Below are 25,357 nucleotides of genomic sequence, written 5' to 3'. Positions count from 1 at the left end.
TTATTCGACTATATTACAAAAAAAAACCAAATATTTATTATAAAAATTTGTATCCCAATCGTTATTGTATATATTGTATAATAGATATAAAATAAAATTTTGTGATTATAATATAAATTAAAATTTATATGTACTTGGATAATTATTTTTAAAAAATATATATAAATAATTAATTAATTAATATAGAACATGATTGGTTTTACAGGTTTTGGTTTTAAATATTTTATTATATATTTTTGTAAATGGTTTAAAAAATTTATCTAAGAAATTTACGAATACCATAAATAATGACTATTATATTATATAATAGTTTTTAAAAAAAAATGAATTAAAATTATGATGGCTTTTTGATGGTCAAATAACCGTTGTGAAATTGAATTATATCATCTTGCATAATCGAAGAGTATTATTATGGTCATGCAATGGTGAATTAAAGAAATGCTATATAAAAGACTTAAAAGTCAAGCCTAAATGTATAAGAAAAGGATATTTTTTTTTTAATAAATGGGTAATATTTAAACATTTCACTGGTTTTGCCATTCATCGAAAATAAAAATTATATATGTATAAATAATAATAATAATAAGTGATATATTAAAAATATTTTTAAAATTATATTATAATTTCAAATATCTAGTATAATTTTTTTTTGTTTTAAAAACAAAAAATCACTTTTTGAGGTTTTTGGTATAAAAAAATATATAATATATAGTGAGGTAGGTCTAAAATAATTCATATGAAACACCTTGAATTTATTACCTGATTTGAAAGTTGCATTGTTTTGTCATCTTATATAAAATATCGCTAAAGTTCATTTAGTATAATTTAAAATATTACGCTGATACGTCAATTATGTCCTATTTATGACAATAGAATTCACTCAGTTAATAAAAAAAAATATATATTATAAATTGTAAATTTTGTTGAATTAATTTTTATAATTTATAATTATAAATATTTTTTTTGGTTACAATAAAATGATATTTGAAAAAAATAATATATACAAAATATCAATTTAGTTCCAATTAAATATAATCGGAACCCAATATGCCTAGGATCGGTCTAATAATTCTAAACGACTCTTATAATGGATATGTCATTTGTATTTTTAGGGATCAAACGAGAACAATTCCTTGTGCAGTGCCGGAAATTGTATCTTGGGATGTTTTTTTCGAAATTCGTTGACAATTTGTACGTGGAATTTCGATAAGGATCGAAGTTTCTCTAGAATCTTGAGTAATTTAGCGAAGACATTTTCGCAATCCGACGGGTGATTGAATTTAAGTTCGTGGGTCAAGGTCTTAAAGAACTTGTCACTCATGGTTTGTATTTTCATTTTTTCTTTCAAATCATCTGACCCTTTTTTTAAAAAAAAATAATTAAATAAATAGGTTTCCTATTTGAATTTATATAACCTAGATCGTTGGGGTTATTGGATTCTATTATTTAATTATATTTTTTGTAAAATTTAGATGGGGGAGAAAATAGAGGGCTTTAAAAAATATTTCATCATCCTTGAAATTAAATCTCGGGTAAGAAAGATCGGAAAAAATAAAAACAATTTTCAGAAATCAAATGCGAGTTTCAAAAAAATAAAATTTAGTAATAAAAAATAAAATAATTTCTTAGGAATAGTCTAATTTTTAATAAACTTAGGAGATTAGCTACTTATGGGTTATATTATATTTTTTTTATAAACTTTGATTAGTATGTGTGACTACTCTTTTTTTTGTTGTTCACCACTAGGAAAATAAAAATTGGAAAAAGAGATTATTGTATTTACCTAATTATTTTATCCGTATATATCTTTTGAAATTTTTAAAATGATGGAAAATGTATGTCGTAGGAGTTTTTTTTTTAAAAATCAAGACTTTACTTCTTATACCCGGGGGTTTTTTTAAAGCAAATTTTTTAAAAAGAGAAGTGCTTAACACTGTATTTATAGTGAGGGCGATTTGCTCACGCGATTGCGAAATAAATCGTCACGTGCTTAATTTACAAGAGCCAGCCAACCATAGGCATAGTTTATAAATAAGGAGCGAAAGGATGAAATCGCGACAACTGTTTACGTATATTTCAATAAATGTAATATCTGTGAGAAATTAGCTGTATTTCCCTTGTGATTAATTTCGCATCGCTTGGGAAAATGCGCCAACTGTAAATTAAGCTTTATTGGGCCATATAGTAAACGCCTTTTGTCAAGCGTTGCGTTATATAGCGTTATTACAAAATAAAGCCAATAAATATGGAGTATTATGATGATAACGATATGATAACTTATGAAAAAACATAATTTGAAATGAGTTGATAAAAAAAATATGTAGACGATTATAAAAATAATAGCGAACTTGATAAAAAAAAGGTATGATTTTTCATAAATATTATATAAAATAATTATCTCTAATTTAGCTTTATCTTAAATTAGTTTTAAAACTGAATTAGTAGAGATAACACTGAGTTAAAAAACGCAAAACTTGAAGATAACGCGTTTACTATAAATGCAGCTCAAATCCTCTATAACTGCATTTTTTGAAAATTAAAGGCCTAATTTTATCGGAATTTCCAGTATGCATAGAGTTAACCTCACCCCTGTGAATCTCAGTCAAACTGAGTTATAAATTTTATCTTTTCGAATTTATACTGAAAAATTTTAATATAAAATACGGCAAAGTTATCTGATAATTTACAAGGGTAGGTATTTTGTTCTTGTTGAAATATGCCGAACAATTAGATCTTTTAAAAATTAAAACTATAAAAGATTTAAGTTTTAAAGATTTTGCTAAACCACTTATACGGACATATAATAGTAAGAAATAAATTGGGGTCGTTGTTTGCATTGTTTTAAAATGGACATTGGATATAATATTATTATTATCCCTTATAAGACTTCAAAATTCATTTTGATATTGACTTAAAAGAATATTAACAATGAGCTTCTCCTTTTTTTAAAAAAATTACGAAAAGTGAGACGGGAAGGGCTCGCGATTAAAATGTATAACCTAAACTCAAATGATAGAAAAATGTAGATAGAACCTTATACTAATAATAAAATAAATTAATATAATATATAACCTTCGGATCCTAAAACGATACAGGCAGTAAAAATGGCGAATTCGGAGAAGGTTAACCGTAAACTCATAATCGAGCTGACAATTTCGCTAACATTTTCAATGAAAAGACTCTCCTTATCGGCGACGCCATCTAACTTGAAGGATTTCATGGGAATCCAATAATAATTCGAGGTTAAAATAGAGGTGGAAGTTAAGTGGGATGTGTTTTTTAAATTGGTCAAGGGATAAAATACTTTCTGACTAAATGGTGTAAAACATTTATCCATGTACTTATCCATCACGTCTTTATCACTTAAATGAGCATTTTGTAAAATCTTCAATCTGTCAAAAAGAAAAATATATTTAATATTGTTTCTTTTTTTTTCAAATAAGTATATTACAAATTACCTCTCAAGATTAGTTTCATCGTAATCGATAATTTCTTGTTTGAAGTGCAAAGCCATCCACACCAAAACCATCTCAAAGTTACTGGATTTCAACAGAACTATTTGATCATCCTGAGGCAAAATCATAAATCCAGGCACCATTTTTACAAATTCAATGATATTTTGTATCAGCATGGTCAGTTTGTCGGCGCAGTCTAGCCAACGGTCTTCGTAGGTTAGATTTTCCCAGATTTTAACTAAAGTTGACTCGTTCTCGATTTCCTTGTCTACAAAGGTGTCATCGTTATTGTGATGGCCGTTTTTGAAATTTCTATCTTTGGCAGTTATTATTATTCTCGAATATGCCGCACTCAGGGTTTCGATTAAAAATTCATCTGTTTAGTTAAATTTCAATTGAAATAATATCGAAATGAGAAATCACATATATATATATGGATTTGAAAAGTTTAAAGGATTATCTTCTTTCTTTCCTTCTTTCTTCTTTTTGAAAGTTTAAAGGATTATTTTCTTTCTTTCCTTTTTTTCTTCCTTCCCTTCCCTTCCCTTCCCTTCCCTTCCCTTCCCTTCCCTTCCCTTCCCTTCCCTTCCTTCCTTCCCTTCCCTTCCCTTCCCTTCCCTTCCCTTCCCTTCCTTCCCTTCCCTTCCCTTCCCTTCCCTTCCTTCCCTTCCCTTCCTTCCCTTCCTCCCTTCCTTCCTCCCTTCCTCCTTCCTTCCTTCCTTCCTTCCTTCCTTCCTTCCTTCCTTCCTTCCTTCCTTCCTTCCTTCCTTCCTTCCTTCCTTCCTTCCTTCCTTCCTTCCTTCCTTCCTTCCTTCCTTCCTTCCTTCCTTCCTTCCTTCCTTCCTTCCTTCCTTCCTTCCTTCCTTCCTTCCTTCCTTCCTTCCTTCCTTCCTTCCTTCCTTCCTTCCTTCCTTCCTTCCTTCCTTCCTTCCTTCCTTCCTTCCTTCCTTCCTTCCTTTCTCAAATGTTTAGTTTATATATATAAGCCTACTACAAAAAATGACATTTATTTAATTTGTAGTTAATAACCCCTAGGACTATCTCAAGATGCATCATATCGGTTTTTGGAGATCCAGCCCAAAATTACCCGAAAAAATTATTTGTAATACAATAATAAATGATGTTAGATACTTTAATAAAGAAAAAGACAATATTGTTGGGAGCATAGTAAAAAATTGAAGACTGTTCATTTTAAATTAACTTATATTCATTCACTTTTCCTTTTTTTAAGAGAAACGGGATGCTTACTAAAAACGCTTTATCTTTGAATAGGACGCGTCTCATAGACGCCATATCTGGAAACGTAGAATATCATAATAAATAACATTCATTTTCATAATAACTTATTATACCTATTGGCGGGTACAATGAGTTTTGATGAGGGTTAGGACCGAATACCGGGTAGTAGCAATTTTTGTTGTAGTTGGCATCGTATGAATTCGGACTTATTGACAAAAAGCCGGATGTGCTAGGCGAATTTCGGTTACCTTTGATTTGATATCTTATTTTATCTTCCACGTATTCGTAAGGATGAAAAAATTCGTAATTTAATCTCCCCATACTATGAGTCGTGCTATCGGGATTGGCCACTTCGAAGAAACTTTCATTAACAGCTCTATCGAAATGTTTCTTCCCGTTAAGAGTGTGGGTTAGGGGCATTAAGCACCCGCCAATCATATTTTTATCTTTATCACAGGTAGGGAAGTCGTTAACTGAATTGTTTTCCAATAGGCGATGCTTGTTGATCATTGGAGTATGTTTGCCATTGATATCCGGGATACACTGGTCCGAATTTTCTGCGCAATAATCTTCATAATTTTTATTGTTAATTAAATGCGTGCATGGTAAAGGATTCTTCCCATTTATCAGTTGTTTAACAGCAACACGTTTATTGTCTTGAAGGTCAATATTCTCTAATCTTATACCTTGGTCATCGGTGTAAGCCAACGATTCATTTTTGTTCCCATTATAGCTTTTACTATTTTGTTGCTGACTTAACGAAGCGGGCGTAACCATGCTCTCGTAATCTGATGCTTCTTTATTAGTCACATTGTGCGTACTTACAGAATATAGTTCATTTTTAACGATGGCTGATTGTGCAGTTCCGCTCAAGCCATTACTTTCCCCATTTTTTAGGCTAAAAAATCCATTTATAATAAGGGTTTTAGATTTGTTATTCATTTTAGTCGATTTATTTGATCCTACTCTATAGCTCTCGTGATTTTCGAGGGGGGAAGAGTTGGGACCAATTTTTGCTTTAATACTGTAATTTGAAACGGAATTTTCCTCTATCGAAGATATGTACGTCGGAGACTTTTCATCCATGGATTCATTAGAAGACGAGTAGGAAGAACGTTTTTGTATTGCGCTACTGTGATTATTATCATTGTGAGGCATCTCGCTGGACGTGCTATATTTGTAATCCCTTGATTGGACTGGGTTCGATTTGTAGGGGTATTCACCGTTATTGACGTGAGCTTTATTATGGTTTAAAAAAGCGTTATTGGTGTCCACAAATTGGGTTTGAGGATGATACATCATGGTGGACTGGTGATTGGTTTGATTGTACGAAGAATAACCAGGGGAATTAATGGGATCGCTATTAACCTTGGTATGATGATGGTGCATGTATACATTCATGGCGGAAAGGTGATGGGGAAACCTACATATAGGTGTAAATGTTAAACAAATAAAATGTGCTATGAAATATCTACCCATAGTAGTTTGGAAACGCTGACCCGTTCGTTAGCAAAGGATTGTTATTCTTATAGTTATGAGGAATGGCGTCGGGGTATGCTCTCGAAAACGCAGACGTGTTCGGAGAATTGTTGTTGGTATGACCGGATAAGGCGTGATTTTGGCTTAGATGGGAGCCATTGGTGTTCACGGAATGGCCAGTGACCATTGCTGCGGAAGCCATTTGATGTTGGATTTGTTTTATCTTTTCCTGATGATACCTAGCCTCGTCCTCAACCACCTCTCTTTGCTTTTTTGACATTCTTCCGAATTTCACAGCTTATAAAATGAATATATAATATTAACTTTTGAAATATCTTTCATATTCAAGTAAAATATATAAATTGTCCATTTATACATAGACGCAAAGATTTGTGAAAATCGTAAATATTGTTTCACCATTTGATAAAAAAAATCTTGTGTCGAATATTTTTATACAACACCTTTTTTAAAATAGAGATCTCTAGGAATAATCTAGGGGCATATCAAACCATCATATGGGACATGTCAAATAGACAGCGTAAAATGGCAAGTCCATAGCCGTTAAAAAAGTGTATCGAAACTTAATTGTAAATATAAAAATATTGTACCGTCGCGAGACATGCCCAAGGCGATGCATTTTTGCAACCTACAATATTGACACCTATTTCTATTGACTCGGTCAATCATGCAGCACTTTTGTCTGGGACATTGATAGCTCACAACACTAGACTGACTTCTTCTAAAAAATCCCTTGTATTTTTTAAAAAAATGATCATTATTACAAATGTTGGAATATTTTATCATTTTGGAAATTAATAGGTGTAATTAAAGCCCTTAGAGTCTGAATACTATCGAGCCTATTGATTTAAATTTGGATGAAGTCGAACTTTCTCGATGAAATTTTTTTTTTTAAAATAATTTTTATTTTCCATAAAAGATTTTAAATTTTATTCTTCTATAGAAAAGAATTTTTTTCGAGTGCAATTTTCCCGCCTTTCTTGAAAAAATATATTAATTAATCATAAAACTTTTAAAAAAATATTTCGAAAGAATAATTGTTTGGCCGGACCGGTTTAACTCAGCCCAATCAAAGGGGCTCATGCGATAGCCAATCAATCCAATTATATTATGCTCGTTCCATAATAGGAAAAAAAATTTTAAAGGACAAGTTGGCCACGTTGTGACCTTCCACAACATGGCTCTTTACTCTTTTATAATATTATCATTTTAAAGTGATATATTATAAATAATAATAAAATAAAGGATATATATATTTTTCATAGCATATATACTTTGCATCCCTCGCACGTTATAACGCCATAATGAACACCGGATGATTTGTCGCCGCATACCTTACACGGGATTATTTCGATCTGAGCTATAAATTGTTTATTATTTTTAAATATATATATATATATACAGTAAAACTGGTCTATGGGCAGCTCCTTAATTTGACCAAAATTTTGAGTCTTATCTTGTTCAAATTCTTATTAACCAATAAAGACCTGATAAATTGGGCAACTGTTGGACAAAGATCTTGGTTCCAACCGTGCCAAATTATACAAGTGTTACAGTTAATAATATAGGGAATTTCTTCTAGCCTTTTAGGTTTTTGATTAGGATTGCCGAAACCTATAAATATAATGAATGTGTCTTTGATTTATAACGTTTTCCGGTCTTAACGTCAAACAAACGAGTTAATAGGGGAGATTTTATGTCCGTTCCATTTTATTAGTTTTTCACTAAGCTAGACGGAATATTAGAGTTTAATACTTAAAAAAAAATACGTTCCGTTATATAACCAAGGTAATATATCCCTTTCCTCCCTATACTATATAATAAAAATAATGTACAAAATTTTTAAAAAGTTCCGCGAGTTCATTAAGTTTTAAAATAAATAAAAAATTATAATTAGTCCATATGTTAAAATGAATCATAGCCTTGGGAGTGAAGGATGGGTGGGGGGGGGGTGAAACTCCCAACCTGCTTCCACCCCTCCGACCAAAAATAGTGATCTAAATCTACAATTTAAGTGTATAATATATTTCAAATAAAATGTCTCCTGCTGAGAAATTCTTTTCATAACTACAGATTTTTTAAAGGTTATTATAAGATTTCGATATATTTCAATATTTGGATAGAAATATTTTAGAAATTTATATATATATAATATATTTATTTTCTATTTTATTATTCCATTTTCTTTATCATTTAAATATATCTAAAATTAATTGTGAAGAATAAAATACTATTATAACACATTTCCCCAAGGTCGTTATATCTTTTCGGTTTAAACCTCGTAGTGAGTGGAGATTGCTTTAGGATAAAAACTCCAAATCGAAACGATTTACAACACTACTTATCATATGTTAAATATGGCATTAATTATTATACTCATAAGTTCGAGTTCAAATATTTAGAGGGTTGGGTAGGGATCGATAGCTCAAAATAATTTAACATTTGTGATAATACTGCATCTAAAATTTTTTTATGAAGAATTAGAAAGTTATCATCATATTTTCAAGAGTTCAAATTAGACAGTTATTCATGAGGGGGGGGGGATTTTTTGAACTTTGTGTAATTTGAATAAAATCGATATTTTTGATTTTATGAGTTAATAATATAAATAAATTTTTTTATTAAAAATGCTACATCAAAGGCCTTATTTTTTTTTTCTTCAAAAGGTATAAATATTACCAATATTTCATAATTATGCATAAATATTTAATCACTCAAATATCAAAATCCCTTTCTAGTATTTTAATTTTGGAAATTAAGGGGAAAAAATGAGTATTAGCCTTAATTAATAAATATAATAATTATGCGGTATATAATATCACATGCAGATATAAAATAGTATATATGAAGTCTATCAAGGCCCTCTAATAAGAGGACCTCAACATACATAGTCGATATCAATTTAATTAAATTAATTTGTATTTTAGTCATTGGTAGGGTCTCTAGTTTTATTTCTGCTGGAGATGGGGGTATAGATATCTTTGGAGTGTAATGATCACAAAAAAGACCAGGCGGCACAACCTAAGTAATCTGCCGGGCATTAATTAAATTCCCACCGGTCGGGTGGTACCGGGTTACCACTTACAGCTGATATATACGTCATTTTTGTTTTATGAAACGTTATATTTTAGTTTAAACTCTAGTTCTACAATATAACCTTGAAGCTGAGCTTGTGTTTAAAAAAAAATTGAATATTGGACCGTGCTTTGGTTTCAAAAAATCCTTTAAAAAATGGTCCCCATAACCTTGTATCCTCTGAAATTTATGTCGTCGCCTGAAATTTACAGGGTAGAAACTATGTTTGAATACGCGATTCCGTCAAAAGTAAGTCTTTCAAACTATTAGAAAACGCACTATAAAAATGATTTATTTAAATATTTAAAAATTATCTAGAAGCCCGAGTCAATGAAATATAACCCTGAGTTTTCTAAACTGCTTATGACACATTACACTAGTGGATGACATCAAGAAAGGGATAGAAGAAAAGAAGTCATTTTTATCAATTGATCAATTCCTCATTCTTTGAGACATAGATAATTCCTTATCTGGCAACTGTGTGTGCATAGATGTATCAATTTAAATTTTTCTTCGTATTTTTGAAGTATAAATGGAAATAAATAAGCGCCAGATGACCTGAATCAGAATTATATTTTGGAAATATTAAAAAAAATTTTTAAATTAAATAAAAAGCCTGATGGGAAGGTAAATGCTTGAGAATATTTTCTTTTGAATAAAGATTAATAAGATTATGTTCTAAAAATGCTTGGACGCCTGTAGATCCTCCCATTGGTGACCCGAGAACGAACACGAGTAAAAAAGGATCAATAAATAAGGAAGAAAATTTTCTAGTTTAGTATTTTTTCACATTTTATAATTTAAGGATCAATTTAGTGGTTGAAAATTTAAAATTATGATACCTACAGTATATCTGCTAGATAGAAACAACAATAACCTTTCTATCTAAAATGTAGAAATGTAAATTGTACATCAATTATCTATTTATCTGTAAATTTTTAATAATTTATTTTTGTTTGTCAATTTTGTAATCTTAATCAGTCAATTAGAATAATTACGATAAAAAAATATAAAAAAATTTAATATCCATAATTAGTTTAGTTTGATTTACATTTTATTCAATTTTATTTGTTTCAGTATTAAAAGAATAAAAAACTTATCAGTTAATCCCTTTCATTTGAATTGATTCGATAAAGGGTGAATGATGAATATTTCAATGGTTCGATCTTTTCTCATTCAGTGGAATCGAGAGTATTCATTTTGTGCTTTTATATAAACCCAATAGTTTAGTTCCTAAGTGATTCTTGGCCTCTATTCCCTAAGCTGCCGTTTGGCTAACCGAAGATGCCAAATAGACCTTACTTTTGTAATGGTGACTCTCTTTTTTTTACCTCTCGGAAAAGCAACATATTCAAAAGGCAAACTTCTTAATCAAGGGGACCCACCATCTTATTTTTATAAAAAAGATGATGATTTAGTTTTTATATTATTAAATATCAAATTTTGGGCACAACATTATCGTTGACAAAAATTTTAGTTTTATATGGCATAAAATTTTTATATATTTTTTTAAAATATTATCTTATATTTACCTATCCTGATTTTAAAAACTTACTATATATGCTAGTAAGTACTAACCCTAGTCCATTGATAATTTAGCAAATAAAAAAAAATTTACCTCGCCAACCTCTCCCCCAAAAAATAAGTAATTAAAGGATAAATTTAAATGAGTTAAGGAACCTTTTAAAATAGCTATAAATTTTTTCAAAAGAGTTGGTATAAAATGATGTATATATATATTGCAGATTAGCGATTCATTCATCAAATGCACTTAAAAGTGTCCATACATAGGAGTCAAAGGTACCGTCATTTTGTAGTTTGCGTGTCGATTAAATGTATTAATGTGCATTCAAAAAATGAATAAAGACAATTAGTCGAAGTGTAAACCATTAAATGGCGCTACAGTTGACTCCTATGCATAAACACTTTTAATTCATGAATAGCCAATCGAGTAGGATATATACATTAATGGGTATACCATATACACAATAAACACCTCCCCCCCCCCCCATCCTTATCCGTGGAAAATATGATTGAGGAAGATTTTTATGTTTAATACTTTTATATTGATATATATAGACCAAAATTTGCTTTCTTGTCTCTCGACTTCAAATCATCTATTGAAGGCCATTTTTTATATTTCAAAAAATCTGCTTTAACCGGAAATGTATTCCAGCATGTATAAAGTAACTCACACTATGAATTTTTTTCAGAATTGACCTTAATTTATATTGATTTTTCATATAAATTATCAATCACTAATATATTTCATGACGAAAATTGTCTTAAACTCATAGGATAGGTGCTCTGCACATGGTGGTATATATTTAAATAGTCTTCAGCAAATAATTTAAAATTAAGAAATTCTGATTCCACATGGATTTCATATATAAAAGCGGTAAAGGGAGAAGTGGGGAGATTATTATATAATATTAAGCGACTCTAAGATATAATAAAAAGTAATATATCAAAAACGAGGATAGTAAGATATTACCCGATTTTTTGGGGAGAACTTGTATTACCATTTCCGGTTTTTTTTATAGATTTTTATATTTTGAAAATTATCGGAGTGAAAAAATAAATGTCTAATATGTTATTCAATATTTTTTTTTAAAATTTAAATAAATATAATGGATGAAGCTGTATAAATATTATATTTTAATATTTATGATAATGAGTGGCTGCAAATTCATCACTAATCTTTTTCCCAAAAATATTTTTATAATTTATCAATTCGTCCGCCATAAACTTACGTAATAGTAAAATGTGCTTGATTAGCTTTTTTTAAAAAATATTTTTCTATGTTATATATGTCGAATTGGGACATCGAATGTGTATTTTCCAATAAAAGTAATATAAATTAAACTTGGTTCAAATGTTCATGGCATAATTGTTGATACTCTACGCCTACCGGAATACATTTTCGGTTAAATGGGATTTTAAAAATTATAAAATCGTCCTCGGTTAAATGATTTAAAATCTATATATTCCGAATCTCCATTAATTCCATATCTCAATACTACATATATAAGCCTCAGATTTTCTATAGGTTTCTAGTTAATATTATATGCTCATGTTTTAGGACTAGGAACCCGTTGGAGTTCAGCTATTTTAAACTCTACTCAGCAGAAATTCATAATAGGAAACTTGATCGTAACTCACTGAAAGAAGTCTGAAACGCCCTGGGAGCGGTCCCTGTTTGGTCTGTGGTCTCAAAATGTCCAACCAAACAATTTTAATAAACCCTAATTTGGGTACACATCCCTATGTTTTAATGTATAACCGATAAATTTTTTAATTTAAATATCAAGAAGTTAAAGTTTTTATCGATATTTTTTAGTGGTATTAATATTCATATTCGTATTTGATCCTTCCATATAAAGAAAATCCTGAAAAAACTCGAAACTCGAGATTAAGGAAGTTTTCATCGGAAATTAATTATTTAATAATATTTTATACTTATTGAACTCGAACTCAACCCCTTTTTTATATTAGGTTCGGGTTCAAGACATATAATTCAAACGGTGTTGACATCACCAAAAAAGCAGATTTAACCGAGTTTGTGACTCAGGATTTCGGTTTCAATTCCCAGCTTAGCGTAGAAATTATTATTAAAGAGAAATTTTAAAAATATATATATACATCTGGATAAAACTAGAAATACAAGGCTTTAAGAGATTTCGTATAAAATTTCTTTTTTATAAAAAAAAATAATTACAGCCTAACGTTGGTATAAATGATTTCCAGAAAAAAAAATTGTAAATAGAAAAGGTATTCATACTTTTCAATGACCGATTGGGGGGGGGTGATAGATATTCCCACTGGAGAGTGTGCTGGCCGATCCTATAATGACTATTGTGCAATATGTAATCAAAAGCGTTTTCAGTCTTGCTTTTTCTCTCTCGCTCCACCGAAGGTTTAATATGATTATTTTATTTTACTTTTTATTGGAGGGCTATAACTTATAAAAAAAATTTTTTTTTTTTTTAAAAATGCGAGGAGAAAATCCTTTACTTAGCCTCGCATTTCAAATTTTATCCGGTTTTGTTTTTTTAGCTCGTCGTGTTTGGTCAAATATTATTAAACTTATTTTGGGACTGAGAGGTTAAAATGAAAAAAAGACCTATAAAAAATATTAATATTTTTAGGCTTGTTCCATTTATAATATATAAATCATAAAAATGTAAAAAAACGCTAAATTATAAACTCTGAAAACTGAAAAGTGTTAATATTGCGCCATTTTATGGGCATTTAAGTTTTAAAAATTACTCTTATAAAAGATTTAATATTGGAATTATTCTGATTTTTCTAAATTGTGTCAGTTTATAACATTTTTATCATACAGACCTTCTACTAGGGATAGCATTGAGAGAGTACAATGCAAGATTACTATATAATTTGAAGGGAATAGTAAGTTACGAGAGTGCTAATGACATTAGACTAGAAGGAAAAGTGGGTAACCATTTATTCTTCCTAAACCTATCGACCAAATTAAGAGATGGTTAGGGATATCATTAAAATTGTTATTATAATTATTGTGATATTAAAATTTATATTTTTTTACAAAATATCTCTTATGCAAAATTTGAAGAATTACGACGATATTATATGTGATGTAGGTTAATTTCATTTTACAAGATATGTAAAATTTGATTTTTCTAAGAAAATTATTATTTTTTTGGAGATTTTGATGATTAATTGTTTCTTTTACGTTACATTTTCACAATTTTTACGTCTTATTATTTTATAATTATGTGGGATCATGTAATAAAGTGATAGTAAAATTAGTTATTCATTTTTTATTTAATTTTTATTTTGTTTATACCTTTTATTTTACGGATTGTAATTATGGGATGAATAAAGATTATTAGATTATTAAAGGGATTATATTATTAATTAGAACTTTTATTATTTATATATCTATTTTTCTTCTTGACTAGGGTTACTCTAATCATGCTTTTTACAATTAAATCATTTTTAATATTATAATATTTCATTTAATATTTTTGATGAAAGAAATATAATTTTTTACTTTTATAATGAATTCCTTTAAATTAATGAAGATAATTTTAAATTTTTTTTAATTGGATCATTTTTTTTTCTCAAAACTCTCGAAATACAATTGACCAATCAATGAACAAATAATTTTTGTTATTTCTTCAGATTAATGAACGGTTCGATTTCTATTTTAAGTTATGATTTTAGCCAAAATAATATTACCCAAGTCTCGAGGTTTTATGACAAATATTTCCAGGCTTGCATAATATTTTTTGCCTAAAATATTGTGGTAGCCATATTTAAAAAAAATTAAGCCGTTTAACAATGCTACTTCCAGATGATATATTTAATAAATATTTTTTATTTAATTCCTAAATTATAAAACAATATTTAACCTAACTTTATGTAATTTAAATTTTAAAAAATAAGGGGAAAAAAAGTATAAAATAAATAAAATTGGAGTACTAAAATTAATATTGCATAGATTATTTTTTGTTGTAGGTGTTTTTATATCTCCTCCGGCGATTGTGGTCTAACTCAAAGAGCCGTTACAGCAGCTGATTTATATAAATTTTTCATTCGACTTTTATAATCACATGACCTGTCAGATTTGACAGGTTAATAGAAAATTTTTTATTAAAAATCACCTTTAATAAATCTTAACCATATGCGTGCCAGGGGGGGGGGGGGTAAGATATTTGCCTGTTCTCGTAAATTTTAGTTTAAGTCAATATACCTCCCCCTTCCTCCAGTATATATATATATATTACTATAAAGAAGAATTTGAAAGAAAAATTATCAAAAGTTAATAATGACTATAATTCAAAATTTTTAGAAAAAAGTATTATAAAAAACAAAAAAGTGAAAACCCAAAAATTATTTTACAAAAATCTAATATAGCCAAAGACCCACAAAATATTTACGGGGAAATCCACACTTAAAGTGGATCACAACATTATAAATTACTACTCTAATTCTGTTAGAAGAACCGATGAAACCGTTTCCTGAATATATTCAGCTCCACTCTGTTTACGGTTCCTAGAAACTAGGGGTTCCAACTAATTGTTCCACTTCCTAGAAGCTAGGGGTTCCAAGTAATTTTTCCCTATCTCTAAACTCTGGTAATGATTCCTGGTTCTACTTATTTATGCTACTTATTTCGCATTTAGAACTAGGACAACCTTTTTTGGTTTGTAAATGTTTGATTGCATTATATATACTTTTCGTATTTTTTTCTAGTTTTTTTGTAAATTTTTCTCTTTTTTTAGGCTGTTTAGTCGAAGCTGTATAGTTGGCTAAACAGCCGGTTGTTTAATAATAAGTTAAACGAGGCAGGACATATCCTGAGAGCACATATTGCAAAATTATTCACTCCAATTTCAAAGAAACTTGCACAATTTATAGCTTAAATATTTTTTTTACACTGGTACGATGTATGGTGAAAAAAAAACTTAATTTAACAGTTCGTTTCGTGGTTTTTATAAACCACAAATTTCTGACTAATTTTTTTCATTTTTTTTCAGCTGTGAAAACATTAAAACAAATTTTAAAAAAATTATAATATATTGAAAAAAAGTCTTAAAACATTTTAATAATATCAATTTTCTTTTTTAATAAACAAAATTTTAAACTTATAAAAATAAAAAAGGCCTAACTTAAAATACATTTTTATTTCTAAACTCGCAAAAAGCAATTTTATAATTAGGACGCAAATGTTGTAAAAAATTAATAATATTTAAAATTAATTCAATATTATTTAAATAGATTTTATTATAGTTAGTTTAGTTAAAATTTTAGGTAAAATAAAAATCTTTATAGCGGGGTGTTTATGTATAAAAAAAAAGATATTTATATTTATTTCTTTATGGTTCCATTCCATCCCACAGATTATAAATCAAATACATTTGAAGTTTGGGGCAAAAAAAAATCAGAAGTTCGCCAGATATCTGGCGGTAAAACAAAATTTAAAATATATATCTCGAATAGTTGGGTCGATTTTTTAAAAATGTCCGCCAGATAACGATCTTAGCTAAAGTAATATTATGTAATCCAAGATTTTGCTCGAAAGAGGCAGAAAGGTTTGGACCTCTATTGGTCAAACCCTGAGACTTACTTAATATTATTTTGGCTAAAATCTTAATCGGACTTTAAAAATCGACCCAAATTGGGTCTAATTTAACTGTTATGTTTTGAATTTATAAAATTCGAAGCAATATTTCTGATAATTTAAAAGATGTTTATATTTCAATCTTTTTATTACACAACACCAAATATTAAAATGCAGGGCTAGTGCTAAGACTTTTGGAGGTTCATGGCTATAATAAATCTGCCGATTCGTCAAAAAGCTAGTGATGTTAAACGGCTCGATTTAGCCGATTATAAATTAAGATATAATATTACTCAAGACACGAGATTTCTTTAATAGATGTCCAAATCTTTTTGCCATCTATGAGCAAATTTACAATTTAGCTTAATATTTTTTAGTTAAAATATCGGGTTATCCGTTCAACAACACTGCCAAACCCCCCTATAAATAATCTCTTTAATGAATGACAGAATCAAGCAATATAAAGCATAATTTATTTAATATTTTTAAATTATTATTGACCTTAAAATGCGTAGAGGTCAAAATTTAGCAACGGCCCAGGGTTGCTGCTTCGCCCGCTCCCCCCGTTTGCATGGACAGCAGGCCTATATTTTAAATGTTACGGCTTACCGTACTCAGGCTGCGATATCCTACTTGAGCAAACCTCCATTTTTATGAACACGTCAAAATAAATTTAAAAAAAATTAAGCTATCCACACCATTGTTTTAGTCAGATCGTTTTAAGGCCATATTATATAAATAAAAAAATATATAAAATAAAACAAAATGAATCCCAACCAACTCCCCCCCCCCCACCTCCCCCTAAAAAAAAATTTGTGCTCTTGTAAAAAAATATCGAGCCTACCAAATTAATTTTGAGCTAAGTCGTAATGTCCGGTCTACGCGAATTTTGTTATTTTTAAAACACGTCTAATTGTATTCAAAGTCGTAAGAACACGGATATCTTTATAATAAAAAAAAATTTCCTTAAAATATTGGAGCTTTTTTCAAAATAGTAATTTGTATATATGTTTAGTGTTGTTGATTATAGTGAGTGTTGTTAAAAGTAAAACCATACTTTAGTCGACTAAAACACGACTTAAGTCAACTACTTAAATGGGACATATGTTTTTATGCCCCGTTTTGGTTTTTAATAATGATAATATGAGGGATTCTGTAAAAAAAATATTTTATTTTTTAGACAAAGTATTTTAATATTATGCCAAAATATGGAAGATATATGGCGTCTAGTTAAATGGCATAGGCGGTAACTAGGTTGAGTGGGGGAGGGCTGTAAAATGAGGACCCAATGTGAAAGCCCGCTAAAATTTATAGTGAGGGGACACGTCAAAAGCACTCCGCTTTAGGAAAATTTTAGCTTGCCATCATATGGTTTAATCATTATTTCTTTCTAAATGGTTAGATTGGCTCAAGAGATAAAAATAAAAATATAGATCAAAGTAATCCAGGTTCAGTGTTCAAGCCTAGGATAGTTGTTAAAAGTGATACTTTTCAAGTTTATCTAAATATAGATACAATGTACCAAAATACCAGATGCATTATTTATCAAAATAATTTAAAGTGTGCATAATGTCGAAATTGAAAATATGTTAAAAATCAAATAATTAAACATTTTCTGTTAGGTTTGCTAATTTATTTATAAAATAAATAATCAGTGAGTAAAAAAAAATAAATAATAAATCTTCATAATTTTTCGGGGTAATATTTTTTGGTCATTTGTTTAAATGGTAAAGGAATAAACTTCGGAGAGAATTTTAGCAAATTTAATATAAAAAATAAGTAAAATAAAATTGTATGCATAATATCATAGATATGGCTAAGATGTATCTAGATACCAATACTTTTTTAAATTTCATGGGCACTCTATGCATACTCAATCCCCAGTTAAATCAAATTTTTAAGAAAATGGAAAACCCACTCTCAATAAATTATTTAAAAAATGAGAGATTCTAAATCCCTAAGGAATCCATATCCCAACACTACCAAATTTTTAAAAAATTATATCTAGATTAGATACAGATAGAACATTCATGAGTCTAAATACTTTAACAACTTTGGAGTCTAGCTCTACTGAAAAGAATTCGTATTATTGGATATAGATGTCTGCATTGGGCGGGTTTTAGCCCACCCGCTGAAGCCCGTCCATTTGCGCAGGTGTGGATGGGCTTTCTCAATTATTTTAAATATTGCTGTGGCGAACGGGTAAACTTCAAAAAAACGAGTCAGCGGGCAGGTATAAATTTTTTTTAAAACAACAAGTGGGTGGGCTTCCCGCCAATTGCAGACCTCTAATTGGACACCTATTTCTCCAATGATTCAAGGGTAAAGGAGGGTTTTTAAAATTTAAAAAAAAACTTGGCAAAACGAGGCAAATAAACCCCAAAAAATTTTTTGCGTGTAAAATAAAAATTAGATGAAAATTTAGTGTCCCAATTGACTTTCTCGTTTCCTTTATATGCTAAACTGTTCTTATTTGAATAATAGCAAATATCAACATACAGTTTTTTTTAAAAAATATTTCTTTGAAATTGGGAACTAAAGAAATAAATCTAACCTTCTACCATTTTTATTATTTAATTTAAATTTTAATTTAAAAAAAAATATATATAAAAATAAAAATAATAAAGACAAGCGAATTTTTGCTTTTCAAAATTTTCTTACACCTTTAAAATAATATATTGTCTCTGGACAAATATTTATTTTAAAAAAATCGCTGAGGCGGTTAGGACCGGTATGGGAGAGTGAAGGAAAACTTCGAAGGTTACTATAATAAACGTAAATTTTTAAAATTACGAAATAAATAAGATATTCATTTTAAATTTTTATATAGAGAGTATAAAGGACGATTTTAAATATTCGGGTCTAAAATATATGGCCCGGTAGGTGTATATTTTTTAAAAAATGCAGGTTTTTGGTATATATGTTTTTGCAGAAAAAAAAGTATAAACTAAAATTATATAAATTATAAGCAAATAATTTTGTTTAAATTTCCCACTAAGCCCATAAGCCCAAAGGTAATAAACAAAAACAAGGTTTAATCGTTTAATAATAATAGTATATCGCTTTAAAATACCTTTTAAACTTTCAGCCACTTCTGATTGTTTTCCCGGTCAAAAAAAGGACAAAATTAAGAAATAACAAGTCCTCCAAAAATCTTAATTTTATATTTATTCCTGATTTCTTTAAAAACAGGTTCTTCCTTTTCCATTTTATGTCCACTTTCTCACATCTTTGTCACAGAGGACAGAGAAGACTGGGATAGTATGAGACCGGGAAGGTACCGGAGGGGGGTTGGTATGAGACTGGAAATAATACAAGACCCCAGTAAGTCATTCCTAAAATACCTAATGGTTTTTGGAATTTTTGCCTAATATTTTATTTAAAATCATGCATTTGCTGCATGAAAAAAAAAATTTATAAATTTATTTAAGGCAAAAAATATAGCTTTTTAAAAAAAATATTTTAGAATACTTTCGTATTGTTGGTAAAATCTCAATTTATTAATATATTTAAATTTGCTATCCTTTAAATACCCTTATTTAAGTTGTAATGAATGTGGCAAGCTTGGGGTGTCTCTGAGCTTTGTTTGCCCTTTGAAAAACACGTTAAACTCTGCTATATTAAATTTTTTAATTTTATATAAGAAAAAAAAAATTGAACCAATAATTGTTTAAAAATTGAAATCAAATAAAATCATTTGACCCTGGGTATGAATCAAATCTGTTTTCTTAAAATTTACGTTTAAAAGCGTTATAAAATAAAATAGAAATAGAATATACCTATACCTATTGTCGTTTTCAATTTATATATCTTTTACCAAATTATTCAAAAAAAGGTAGTAGAATACTTTCATAATAATTTTTGGCGATTATAAGGTGGATATAAACCAGGAAATAATGTTTTATTTAACTGAACTTGTAAAAAGGATAAAATCTAAAAATATCGAAGCTCTATTTGCTATCATTTATTTTTATATCTTCTAGTATTCTTACAATATAAATATACTCTCCCCAGTTAATTTTTTTTTGTATATAAATAGCAGTAGTTTAAAATAACATTTTATTTTATATTAATATAAATTTTATCAATTCAAAATAATTATTTATATAGTCCCAAATTTTATGATTAAATATAATAACCTTTTAATTTTTAGATAAATAAATGGCTGATGATATCCCGTCCGATATAATGGCCATTCTCTTAAATGACAGGTGTATCTCAGAAGTTAGAAACCTAACCTAATGCGCAGTAAGTTTTTTCTATCGAAACGGAATCTGTTAATCAAACAGATGCTTATGCAAAAAAAATAATTTTAAAAGAATGACCTCACATGCCAGATTCTAGTGCTCGCTTGATTTAATCGCGCCAAAACATAAATAACTAGGTTTATGTTTAATAACAACATAAGCATTAAGTCTTGCAAGTTGACACTTGAGATTTTAAACTTTCAAAATATTTCGGGCGGGGCTCGAGGGACAAAGGAATTCGCGATTTTTACTTTTATAACTTAAACTCTAGTATTAAAAAAAATCTTGATCAATTGACAAGATAACCAAATATAAAATGTCATTGGCATAATTTAAAATTTTTTTATAACAATATTTACACATCATTTAGTATCAGTAGTGAAACATAAAGGCGATACTGCAAATTGAATTAACCGTTCTTTTCGAAGGAACACAGCTGTTTAAAATATGTCAATCTTTAACATAACCTTTTGTCATGCGGGGTATGGGGGGGCAAGGGGTTTGTCATAGGGTGATCCTCATGGCGACCTCATCGCCATGAGCTCAATGGAGGGGGGGGGGGAGGTAAGGCATTGTATTGAGACTTCATAAATCTAAATTTAATTTTGGACTTAAGCTAATAAAAATTATCTCCCTACACTCCCTCCTCCCCCTAAATATTTTATATACAATAGTGATCTGCATTGAGCCTAATTCTTCAAGCCCAACCCTTCCCGTGGCTTTTTCTGGAAAAATTATCCTGCCCTACCCTAACAAACATTTTTCCATTTGTCGCGAAAAGCCTGACCCGTATTAAAAATTATTGGTCAGTCCTGCCCGGTCTGAATTTATTTAAATTATAGACATATAAAAAAATTTCAAAATATTTTCACATTTTTACACGTATATAATCGAGTTTTTGAACACTCCGCAAACAATTAATAAATTTTGGGATCTTGTTTCTTGAAAAAAAAATTAAAAAAAATATATATGTATCTCAGTTTTAAATTCCAAATTTAAACCCAAGCCTTTAGAAATTGGATCAATTTTATTAGTAATTAATTATTCGGTCTAAATAATAATAGTAGTTTGTGAAGCCATTGCGTCTAATTATGATAATCAGTATTAGATGGCTATGGTAGTTGATAAAAATTTTTTTTTAATATTCAGAAATATTTAGGCCAGCTCAAAATAGAATAACATTTTTTTTCTCTGATTTATCAATCGATAATTTGTCTTAAAAGTATATAAGCGGCATCAGTAGGAAATTCCAGTAAATAAAATCGTGATTATATATATATATATTTATTTTTAAAAACCTACAGCTAGTTATACAAGCCTCAAAAATTCAAAAATAAAATATTTATCGCGAAAAAAGAGAAAATGTTGTTTATCAAAGACGGATTATTAAATATAATTTTAGGAAAAAAATGAAGCAAAAAATGAAGAATTTTTTTTTTATTAAGTAACTTTATCAAAGGTCTGTCAATAATTTATGAAAGGGGGGAGGTCAGGAGTTTTCCTAATAGCCTCCCCCCCTCCTTCCATTAGTTAAATATTGGTCAATCCCCTGTTTAAGAAAATTGGCTAGATGCTCTTCCGGGTAATGTTGCTAGCTAAATGGTTGTATAAGTATCTTATTAAATGCATATGGAATGTGGGAGTGGGGGGGGGGAGCAGTTATTCTCTTTATGGCTCTGATCCTGAATATAATAACAATTTTTTTAACAATGATTACCTTTCAACCAAAAATTTCTAGTAATAATTTGTTAAGGAGAACTTCTACCCAGAAACAAAATATTAATCCATATGAATAATAGGAATACAATTTCAACTCATTGAGGCATACCCATATAATTATATTCCATTCGTTTGTAAATAGTAAGACCGGGAATGTGATGACATCGGGTTCGCGCCAAATCTTAGGGTGGGCCCACGTTCGACTTATTACTATACAGAAGCTGTTTAGCGGACTTTAAAGCTCAGGCTAAATTGTCTATAAAGTAAGAGAGAGAAAAACGGGGAAAAAAACAAAAAATAGTAAAAAAAACTAAGAAGAAAGAAACAAAAAAACGAGAGAAACTAAAAAAAAATGCGAAAGCCTAAAGTATCAAAAATAAGTCGAACCAGAACATAACTTTAGACTTTTATTCCTAAAATAAACTATAATTTTTCATAAGCTATTTAGAAAATTGAAGTTTTAAAAGTTATACCCTAAAAGATACTTCAAAAAAATAAGGTTTTATAAGGATATTTCTATTTTATCCTTTAGTATAATTAACAATGATTCAATTGATTTTAGAAAAATTCTTCAAAAAAAATCTTTGAGCAAAAATCTTTTTCCCGTTTGAAGAACAAAGATTTTTGATTAAATTTAAATTAAAACTGCCAAAAATTAACTTTAGCAATTTTTAATGCATAAAAACATCTTTCAAGATGAAATTAAAAATTAGTCACAATTTAAAGATTTTTCTTCAAAATAAAGATTACAGTTATATAAGAATTATAATGAAATAAGCTATATATTTTTTTCAATAAAAGGAAATATTAAATTTAATAACGATTTAACAGGACTTCAACTAATCTAAACCTCATGACTCTCCCCCTTTCTTATGTTGCATGGCTTACTTTACCCCGAAAATTTTTCTCAGGAAAAATAAAAATTAAATATATTTTACATTAATTTATTCTTTGATATAACTGATTTAAAACCTTAAAAAAAATATATATATTGGTAACAAAGACATGCAAATTCGATCCATAACCCGGCCATATCCGTATATTCGAACCGACCCGAAGTGGGCCATGAAATTGATATTCTATAAATCCGGTAAAATATTTTTACACAAAATCCGGGCCATTTTATAAAATAATAAATTTAAACAATACCCAATTAACTGTATTGCATCATTGTATAATATATAGATTTAGTTGGAGCCGGCCCATATAACGAACATAGTTTTAAAAATCAGGGCCTGGTTTAAAAATTGGAAACCCGAATTGGGTATAAAAATTCTATCTCCTGTACGACCCCTCATTTAAAGTTAGCCCGATCTCTGCGCTAACTGTGAATGAGGGGTGACTCTGATTTATAGGTTTTATATGAAAAATAATTACAACCTTAATTTTATAGAGCGTTCAACATTTTATTATCATCCTAACTTAACCCCCTGTCTTCCTTATATAAATACATTTAAGTTATATATATGAAGCGATCTCTATGGACAAATATTTCTTAGGAAATTTTAAATCTATAAAAATGGATTGTTTTCATATAGAAACCCCTCCCCCAGCATAACCCTCCCACTTCTACTTATAATTCCTTTCCTAGAGTTCTTACTTTGGATATCTTATAATTATCGATATTTTTGGTTGTGTTCGCATTTCCCCATTTTTTCTTATTTTTCACATTCCAGATAAAACTGGTCATTTTCTAATAAAATCTAATTTATATTTACGAATTGTTATTTTCAGGCGAAATTATTATGTATCAGAAGTTTGAAATGCTTTTCAAGATTTTTTTATCTTAAATGAAGATATTCTTGAGAATGCTCTCAAGTAAGATTTTATGTCAAATTTTACCCTTAAAATTCCAACTCTATTTTTTTGCAAAAAATGTTTTATTAAAGTAAATCCTTTGTGACTTTTTAAGCATAAAAAAAACCTTCCATTTTTAACACAACGTGTCGTTAAAAATGTGTCTTTTTTAAAAAAAAATTGCTCAAAATTTTAAGCGAAAAATCTTCCAAAAAAAACTCTATAATATACCTTATAAACTACTAACTTATATTTACCTAGAAAATATTATGCAAGCCTTAAGATATTTTTTTTTCATAGATGTCACAAAGGTATAGAAGATCTATTAGCAAAATCTCGAGGCTTCGGTAATATTTTACTGGCTAAAGTTGGCCGTTTCTAAAAATCGGCTAAAATCGAGCCGTTTAACAACACTACCACCTTATTTTTCTGTCTATCTGTCTGTCTGTATTTCTTTCTTTCTTTCTTTCTTTCTTTCTTTCTTTCTTTCTTTCTTTCTTTCTTTCTTTCTTTCTTTCTTTCTTTCTTTCTTTCTTTCTTTCTTTCTTTCTTTCTTTCTTTCTTTCTTTCTTTCTTTCTTTCTTTCTTTCTTTCTTTCTTTCTTTCTTTCTTTCTTTCTTTCTTTCTTTCTTTCTTCTTCTTTCTTTCGTTCTTTTCTACCTAGTGAATTTTGTGAAAATTTTCTATTAATTATTAATATTTTTCTAAATTTATAATATAATTTAGATAAAATCTTTATTTTATACCTCTCATGCTTCCAGCCATACAGAAATGTTAAACATATATGGGCTAATAATTTTAGCAAAGAAAGTTTATTATTCCCCGAAGGTATGATCTATTTGATTATATTGATTGTCACCCACTCCCACAGAGTCGTGAATCGAATGCTATGTATTTTTTTAATCTAAATCATGTTATAATTCCCTATAATATCGAATTTAAATGCGCTGACGATGGGATAAATGATCAAATATTTTGGGTAAAATATATGGGCGAATAAAAATGATGAGCAAAGATAAACTGTCACTGAGTTGTTTTCGGGGATTTTATAAGATCCCTTTTTATAATTTTGTGTGCATCATTGATTATTTTTTTGAATATTTTTTGATTATATTCTTGTTCCCTGAGTTTTTCTCCGTTTTTTATGATAAGTTTCCACCACCCCCCAAAAAAATGTAGAAATACGATATTTTTAAATTTTTATATTTTTTTATTTTATTTTT

General features: G+C 28.9%; 1 protein-coding gene across 1 annotated transcript; it reads right to left on the bottom strand.

Moving 5' to 3' along the window:
• Nucleotides 1-1,061: 1,061 nt before the first annotated feature.
• Nucleotides 1,062-25,020, bottom strand: LOC135928162 (homeobox protein 13-like). The gene is made up of 8 exons (XM_065464529.1): nt 24,881-25,020; nt 7,466-7,551; nt 6,782-6,923; nt 6,170-6,470; nt 4,808-6,117; nt 3,459-3,831; nt 3,073-3,392; nt 1,062-1,359 (listed from the first exon to the last, which is right to left on the bottom strand). Exons 1-8 carry the CDS (start codon nt 24,897-24,899, stop codon nt 1,109-1,111), a joined length of 2,802 nt encoding a protein of 933 aa, XP_065320601.1. The 5' UTR covers nt 24,900-25,020; the 3' UTR covers nt 1,062-1,108.
• Nucleotides 25,021-25,357: the final 337 nt, after the last annotated feature.

The sequence above is a fragment of the Gordionus sp. m RMFG-2023 genome, chromosome 4, assembly GCF_954871325.1.
Source record: "Gordionus sp. m RMFG-2023 chromosome 4, tfGorSpeb1-WG-v2, whole genome shotgun sequence".
NCBI lineage: Eukaryota > Metazoa > Nematomorpha > Gordioida > Chordodea > Parachordodidae > Gordionus > Gordionus sp. m RMFG-2023.
This window is presented reverse-complemented; position numbering and strand designations above follow the sequence as displayed.